Source organism: Thalassophryne amazonica, chromosome 3, assembly GCF_902500255.1.
Source record: "Thalassophryne amazonica chromosome 3, fThaAma1.1, whole genome shotgun sequence".
NCBI lineage: Eukaryota > Metazoa > Chordata > Actinopteri > Batrachoidiformes > Batrachoididae > Thalassophryne > Thalassophryne amazonica.
The window spans coordinates 80,177,841-80,186,543 of record NC_047105.1 but is presented as its reverse complement, the minus strand read 5'-3'; the positions used below and the strand labels follow the sequence as shown (position 1 = coordinate 80,186,543).

General features: G+C 40.3%; 1 protein-coding gene across 1 annotated transcript in view; it reads right to left on the bottom strand.

The window, feature by feature from the left end:
• Positions 1-1,268: 1,268 nt before the first annotated feature.
• The window catches only part of mdfi (MyoD family inhibitor), a 131,921-nt gene continuing 124,486 nt past the window's right edge, over positions 1,269-8,703 (bottom strand). The window contains exon 5 of the mRNA XM_034166928.1: positions 1,269-2,484. Coding sequence (XP_034022819.1) covers positions 2,231-2,484 — 254 coding nt within the window. The 3' untranslated portion in view covers positions 1,269-2,230. The remainder of the gene's footprint in view (positions 2,485-8,703) is intronic.

Here is an 8,703-nt window from a genome sequence, read left to right as displayed (position 1 = left end):
ATATTTTGACATGCAAAGATATCAATTTGTTAAAGCAAGTATCAATGTGTTCCACTTCACCCGTACGTTTTGCTTGAAAACTCCATCAGAGCTAATATCCTGGCAGTTAGCCTGAGGGTTATGCTCTGCACAGCAGTGAACATCATCTGAGATGCAGAAGATTCACAACTTCTGAGTCAGTCTTTTACCTCTCAGTTTATGAAAACCTTCACTGCTATCGTGAAGAAGACAAAACGCAACTGCAGACGGCTATGAGCTAGCTCACCGGCTGGCATCACCTGCCTGTGGGCATTCTTTCAGGGAAAATAAATGTTCAGACTTGAATAGAAACGTTTATGTATTTTTCAGTTTCTCTGAAATGCAGCTCAGTTAATTTATTTCAAATTAATTGCTTCACTGAGTTTATTTTATATAAATAAGAGGAAATATATATATATATATATATATATATATATATGTAAGGATTAAACAATGAGAAGCTTTGCGGAGTAACACCACTCCGCTTCGCATCGTGGTGTTTTAGACTCCGCGTCGTGCATTCAAACCATATAATGCACAGCTTCGAGTTGTTTAATCCGCTTATACCATGGTCCCACACAGTGAGCTAACACACAAATATTTATTTAAGTTAACAGAACTTGATAAAAATGTGAGTATTTGGGACTATTTTATGCCAGTCTCAAGATATTTTGTCTCCGATGCGCTTACCGTGTCTGCGGGCTCGTGCCGCAGCGGGCCACTCACATCGCCCCCCTCTCTGCTGTGTGGAGCTGTGACCAACTGGCAACAGGTCCAGAAACTACGCTCGCTGTTTTGATGCAGAGCGCTCCGACAGCCCGCAAGGATAGAACCGTTCTCTTCTTCTTTCCTGTCTTCAATTTTGTCCAGTTCGTCCGATGTTAAATCTTTAAGCTGTTACTTTTGCTGTTCTTCTCATCTGCTCTCCTCCTCTTTCCATTCCTCAAATGTTTTATTTTGGCCAAAAATATTAAAATTCACTTGGAAATCCATGTTTTATCGCGTTTCTCTCATTCACCTGTCAAAACACAGCTGATCTGCGCCAACTGATTTGCGCGTTGTTATGGTGATGACCAGAGCGGAGTGATTATAACAGTGACTTAACTCGCCGAACTATGTGTGCGTATACACGAAAATAATGCATGCCAGTTAGACATGGAATTCTCACTGACCATGGTATAAATACATATATATATATATATATATATATATATATATATTGTTAGCACAATCCTAAAACAGGGCAACAAGGACAAAGATTAGTATTTGATTGAGATTATCTGATTAATTGTTACACAACTACCTGATTAGCTGATGAACTGTCAGTTGTAACAAATGTTAGATTAAATGATTATCTAAATAATTAGATGCAGTAAGGGTTTCAGTACGCTGTCTGAATTGATGATGACGTGCAGCAGCACAGAAGTAAAAATCTAAGATGCATAATATCAAAGGAAGATATTGCCACAAGCCACCTTTGATGCTTTACATATTTATAACATTGTAGTACAATGAAATAAGGACAAAGACAGTGATGGATTAAACATCCATGTGTTAAGCAGAAGTGACCACATGTGATCAAACTGGAAGACTTTCACCTTGACAAGGACAGAAGGGCAGAGTACTGAGATCTGAGCACCCATTTTTCCATTACGCTGCTGCTCTTATCTATAGAAGCATTAAATCCAGTTAAATGGAGCCATTTTCTCATTTGCCTTTGGAGGTCACTTTTCATGCTTGGAGAACTCCAGTCATTCAGACGACACAAGGGGCTCCATTGTAATAATCAGCTCATTCAGTGAGTGTCCAGAGGCCCAACCGTCACAGCCTGGCAGACACCACCGAACCACAGCTGGAGCTCACTCTGCATCACACTCTGCATCACACTGCTTAGCTGCTTAACCATGCACCAACGGAACTGACAATGCAGGAGAGGCAACTGGCCCATCTTCTGAGCAAAAAAGGAATGAAGAATTCACCAGTGACTGCTCTCAGCAATAGGTTGCTATTTTTGATCGACAAACCCTGTTAAAAACATTGGAGATACTGACGAATCAACAAATAGGGCAGCCAGGAAATGGTGAATCACAGAGCCCAAGCGTGGGTAGGCTAGGCACAGTGCCTCGCAGCTTCAAGAGGACGCTAGCCAGACATGTTCCTATGGGAATGCGTAGCGAACATCTATTTCGCCGTCGTGGTGGTGGCTAAAGCCTTAGGAGGAGAAGCAAAGGCTGCAGCACTCCATACAGATCTCCAGGCAGTCTGCAGACTCGCAGCAGGCGTCGATGATGCCGCAGTCCATGTCACAGGGCAGGTCGCAGTCGCCGCACTCCTCCGACACACAGCAGCAACAGAAACATGAGTCGTCGCCCGCACAGGAGCCGCAGGTGGCACAATCCAGCACGATGTTACAGAGCGTTAAGAACTCACAGAAGAGGCAGGCCAGGATACAGTGAACGCAGCAGTCTAGAGAGGAAGAGGAGATCAATCTGTTAGAAGCAGCTTGTCAGCTAAAATGGGCTAGATAGCAGTCATGGGCTGTGTTTTAGAGGGATACTGGTTACTGCGCACATGAAAAAAAACATTTTTTTCACTGCAATACTTAACAACGTTTGGTTTTCTTTTTCATAACTTTTAAAGCAGGACTTACTGTGCCTGACTTGGTAAGATGCATGTTGTTTTTGGACTGCTGCACCCTGAGTATCACGCTTAATACTCCTTTCACACTAGTATGAGGTTGATTTCAATTATGTGAATGTCAGCGTGTCTGCAAAACATCGACTCCACTGCAAATTATCCTCATTTGTTCCATCCATTTGGGCAGTAGAGAAAAAGCCCTGTCAGCGTCACTGTGTTCACATTAGGTACATATTCACAGTGTATTCCTGACCTGGACATATTTTTTGGTGAGACAGCAGCATAAATGTAAAGGACCACAAACACAGTAGAGAGTACAGTCATCAAGCTGAAGAACAAGATGTATGATTTATTATATAACAGCTGAGTGGATCCTTGTCATTTGATTGGTGGCTTGTATGTCACGTGACATGGATTATTCGTAGCATTTGCCATTGTGTTTCATTGACCGTGCAATAGTTCTTTTTTAGCGTGCAATTTTGGTGCCATATGAAATGTGCTATTGCACACCCTGATCATGGTGCATGCTCACACTACAGGGCCCGGTGTTTAGCTAAACATAGCGGAGTTTGTTTTGCTGATGGACAACGATATGAAGGACTGACGCTGCTAATTCTTCTAACACACACACACACACACAAAAACAAATCCACCACGCCATAAGCCGTCCGGAGGCATGAAGAGCTGTTAGGATGAAGTTAGGATGAAAAGCTGGCCAAATTTCTGATGTGAATTTTCGCTGGAGTGAAGAAAGCAGACGGCAGTCTGTACACAAAGTCAGTGGACGGCGTCACGGACTAGTGAGAACAATTTGGGACTCATATTTAAAGTTAGTGTTAGACTGTTAAGCACCAGTGAGGAACACCAAAATGTAAGTCCCTTTTCTAATGTTTATAAATTAATAAAATATCAAATGACAAGGATCTATTTTCACCATTAGTGTAACTGTGGCTGCAGAAAACTTAACAGGTTTATATATACAGATATTAGATAAACTAATACTTTAATCTCATCAGTCTTATCTATTCATATTTGCTGTATTGGTTTGCATTTTTACCATAAATTCGAAGAGTTCTATCTGACAGAATGGTGTCTTCTTGTTCAGACTCTGTTAAAAGGGTTTCTGGATGTTAATCAATTTAAAATGCTCAAAGGTTCTACTGCAGTAAATCGTGTGGCACACAACCTGCAATGTCGCAAGCCGGTGTTCTGTCAAGATGAGGTGCGCCGACAGATAAGTCTGTCGAGCGGAGGTGCGCCGTCAAGATGAGGTGCCTCGCGTAACTGCACATGCATGCACTGAAAAAATTACTTGATGAAGTTCGCTTATTTTGATGGGCAAGTAAATGTATAAAGTAAATGTATAAAAGAAGACCGTAGAGCATGTCCATAACTAATGTAAGCGCTAATCAATGTAGCAGGCGATGCTACAAGTTTACAAAGCCACATGCTGAGTAAAATAAAGCCTTTTAAGAGAAAGGGTCTGTGCTGATCGTCTGAAACGGACTTGTGCATTTAAAGTGAAGTAGTGTGTTTCTATATATATTTTTTAAAAACGTCGTTTGCTCCACTGGCTGTTCACCTCCGCAGATGAAGCGCACTTCTTCGTGGTGGGTAGAGGAAAAAAAAAAAACAAAAAACAAAATGCGCATGCGCAGTTGCACATCGAGCGAGTTGCATCATCTCCACATGTGCAATTGCGCGACGCACCTCATCTCGACAGGTGACGTCTTCAAATCTGGGGTAGAGTGATGTGCGCATGCGCATGCATGCGCAGTAGCACGACGCACCTCATCTCGACGTTCACCTCATCTCGACGGGACACCGGCTCCCCAAGCAAATGTTTGGACTGGTTGTGTAGTCTTGATTTTGGTGTCAAACTATTCCCAACAACAATTATTCCGTCCTGCATTACATCACCATGATTTAAATTTTGTTAAGTTTATGTCTTAAATGGAAACCAGTTTGCTGACCGGTTACTGAAAAACTATCAATTGGCAAACATTGAAACTTGGGCTCCCGGAGTGATTTAAACATCAGTGGTTACCAGGGATGGGTATTGATAAGATTTTATCGATATCGATGCCATTATCGATTCTGCTTATCAGTCCGATTCCTTATCTATTCCCTTATCGATACCTTGTGAATTTTGTACTAAAAATAGGCTTTATAGGTTTTCTATGTATTTCATTGAGTCTTAAAGTAAATAAATATGAAATTGCTCACTGTATCCTTGATCTCTGGACATAAATAAAAATAAACAAAACTGTGTTTTGCTTTGAAGTTATTAATTCAGACTGGATTCTATCATTCTAACTTGACTCGGCAGAGAGCCGCGCACCGTTTGGAGCTGTGTGAACAGAACGGAGGACGATTCTCGTTTCTTTCTCACAACAAGACAGGAGTCCCAGTTAGTAACTTTAATCCGCACAAAAGTGACTCACGATTGACATTCAGGGATGAACGTGGTGAAAAACAAAAAAAAGCTGAAACCCAAAATTACCCCCCAACACCACCTGCACGAAAATGTTTCAATTCTAGAAGCTCTGAAATGCAATCTGGGACTATTCCAGACAATAAACTGCAGTGAGTGCAGCATCCGTTTAGTGAGAAAAAAACCCAACTTTCCTTATTCAAATTCATTCCAGTAGTATTCTGCTCTTACTAGGATGCAGCAGTTTTCTAGTTTGGCAGATAGTTCTGGAGGAAATCACTGAAGAAATTAACACATTGAAAATATGGTTTGACTGAAATAAACTGTCATTAAACTTAAATAAGACAGGGATGAAATGGAGGTGTAAGAGTCACTAGGTGTTCACAGGAAGCACTTATTTATTTCTGTATGTATTTATTTATTTATGTTCATTGTTAGTTGCTTTTATATTTTCTGTTGTGTTTCTGTTCAGGTTTTTGTCTCTTTCTCTAAAATTGTATATAATAAGTATATATTGTATATAATAATCATTAGATTATTAATATATAAACAATTTAAGAAATATTACAATTTGAAAACCAATGCACCCGAATGCGATGACAGCTGCAACTGCTTAATGCTAACTTTTAACATTGAAAATGCCAAAGACATGCTAACACATTAGCATTGCTCCCATTTTTAAGTTATAAAATACGAGGTCTATTAGAAAAGTGTCCGACCTTATTATTTTTTTCAAAAACTATATGGATTTGAATCACGTGTGATTGCATCAGACAAGCTTGAACCCTCATGCGCATGCGTGAGTTTTTTCACGCCTGTCGGTTGCGTCATTCGCCTGTGGGCAGGCTTTGAGTGAGCACTGGTCCACCCCTCCCATTGGAATTCCTTTGTCTGAGAACTTCCTGAGAGACTGGCGCATTGCTTGATCAAAATTTTTTCAGAAACTGTAAGGCACATCCAATGGACACCATTTGAGAAATTCAGATGGTTTTCGGTGAAAATTTTAACGGCTGATGAGAGATTAAGGAGTGTTACTATCGCTTTAAGGATAGCCCACGGCGCTGGATGGCGTGCCGCGCCCCGAGCCGCCGTCATCAGCCTGTTTCAAGCTGAGAACTTCCAAATTTAAGCCTCTGTTGACCCAGGATGTCGTGAGAGAGCAGAGACGTTTCAGAAGAGGTCGGGATCAGCAGTTTATCCGGACATTCCACTGTTAAAGGAGATTTTGTAATGAAAGACGTGCGGACGGATTCGCGCGTCGGCACCCAGCCGCTCATGGCACGGCGCCACAGCAAAACACCTCCGTTGGAAGTCTCACAGGACAAGTTTGAACATGCCCAGCTGTTAAACAATTTCTCGGATACTCACTCAACTGAAAGCCATCAAAAACCGCCTGAATCTTACGAATGGTTATCAACACGGAGGTGTTTTTCTGTTGATTACGGACCCGCTGCAGGGTCTGTAATCAGTGTAGAGAAATTATCATTTTCCTGACAAACACTCCCCAAAACAACGGCCACTCTGAAGGACCAATAACAGAATCGTTAAGCACAAAGCTTATTGATGTCGGTGGATCGAATCATTTCTTAACGATACCCGAAAGGAACCGGTTCTCGATACCCATCCGTAGTGGTTACTAAAATACAGTAAGGAAGGTTTGCATTGAGGTCAAAAGTTCAAAATTTGTATATTTTTCATGGAAAAGGTTTAATTGTTACAAACACAAACTCATGGTGTCTGATTAATGCAATGTACAAATCTACTGTCTATCTTCAGTGGTAAATGAAGTCTGAGTAGCCAGTGAATTTTGGAGTTTTTGTCCAGTACCATGGCAACACTTCTGTTTTTGACAGTGTCCCATTAGAGCCTACATATATACAGCAGGTAAAACAAGTATTGCACATGTCACCATTTTTCTTAGTAAATATATTTCTGAAGGTGCTATAGACATGAAATTTTCACTCGATGTCGGTAACAACCCAAGCAATCCACACATACAAAGAAATCAAACCATTGATGTCCACACATTAAGTTATGTGTTATAAAATGGAAGGATACAGGGAAAAAGTATTGAACATGCTTACTTTTATTTATTTACTACTTTGTACAAAAGTCTTTGTTGGCAATGACAGCTTCAGCCTGTATGGAGAAACGAGTAGAATGCATTGCTCAGATGTGATTTTGGCTCATTCTTTCACACAAATAGTCTTCACATCTTGTTCCTCTTGATTCTTGAAATCATGGACCTCTTCTATGAACTTTGCTCTTTAGTTCTTTCCATAGATTTGAATTGGATTGAAGTCAGCTTTATTTTCATGCTCTGAAACCTATTGAGAGTTTCCTTGGCTGTGTTTGGGATCACTGTCTTGCTGAAATGTCCATCCTCATTTCATCTTCACCATTCTGTTAGATAGCAGCAGATTTCTTTTTTTTTTTTTATCAAGAATGTCTTGATACATTTTTCCATTGATGAATAGAGAATGTTTGCCAGTGTCGTATGCTGAAAAACAGCCCCATACCATGATGTTCTCACCTCCAAACTTCACTGTTGGTATGGTGTTTTTGGGGTGATGTGCAGTGCCAAACATAGTGTGTATTATGGCATCCAAAGAGTTCAATTTTAGTCTCATCTGACCCAACTAGTATATTCTCCTACTATTTTACAGGCTTGTCTGAATGTTGCACAGCAAATTTAAATGAGCTTCAACATGTTTTTTCTTCAGCAGTAGAGTCTTGTGTGGTGAACATGCAACTAGGCAATGGCAGTTGAGTGCATTATGAGAGCTCTTTGCTTTTGCCCATCATGAGATGAGTTTCTTGTGTGACACCTTGGAAATGAGACACCTTTTTATCCATTAGTTCACATGGAACCAGCTGATATTAATTTGCACTGACAAGGGACAGGTTTGCTTTTTAATTACCGACAGATTTCAGCTGGTGTCTTTGCTTTCCATGCCCTTTTGCAGCCCACTTTCTTATTTTTCCCTGTGTTATTTCACATAATTACATGTACCTTAATTTATGAGCATCTATGGTTTGATTTCTTTGTATGTGTGGATTACTTTGGTTATTCCCAACATCTGGTGAAAATTTCACATCAATTGTACCTTTAGAAATACATTTACTGAGAAAATGTGTCCAATAGTTATTTTACAAACTGTATACAGTAGTGTTCAGAATAATAGTAGTGCTATGTGACTAAAAAGATTAATCCAGGTTTTGAGTATATTTCTTATTGTTACATGGGAAACAAGGTACCAGTAGATTCAGTAGATTCTCACAAATCCAACAAGACCAAGCATTCCTGATATGCACACTCTTAAGGCTATGAAATTGGGCTATTAGTAAAAAAAAAAGTAGAAAAGGGGTTGTTCACAATAATAGTAGTGTGGCATTCAGTCAGTGAGTTCATCAATTTTGTCTAACAAACAGGTGTGAATCACGTGTCCCCTATTTAAGGATGAAGCCAGCACCTGTTGAACATGCTTTTCTCTTGGAAAGCCTGAGGAAAATGGGACGTTCAAGACATTGTTCAGAAGAACAGCGTAGTTTGATTAAAAAGTTGATTGGAGAGGGGAAAACTTATACGCAGGTGCAAAAAATTATAGGCTGTT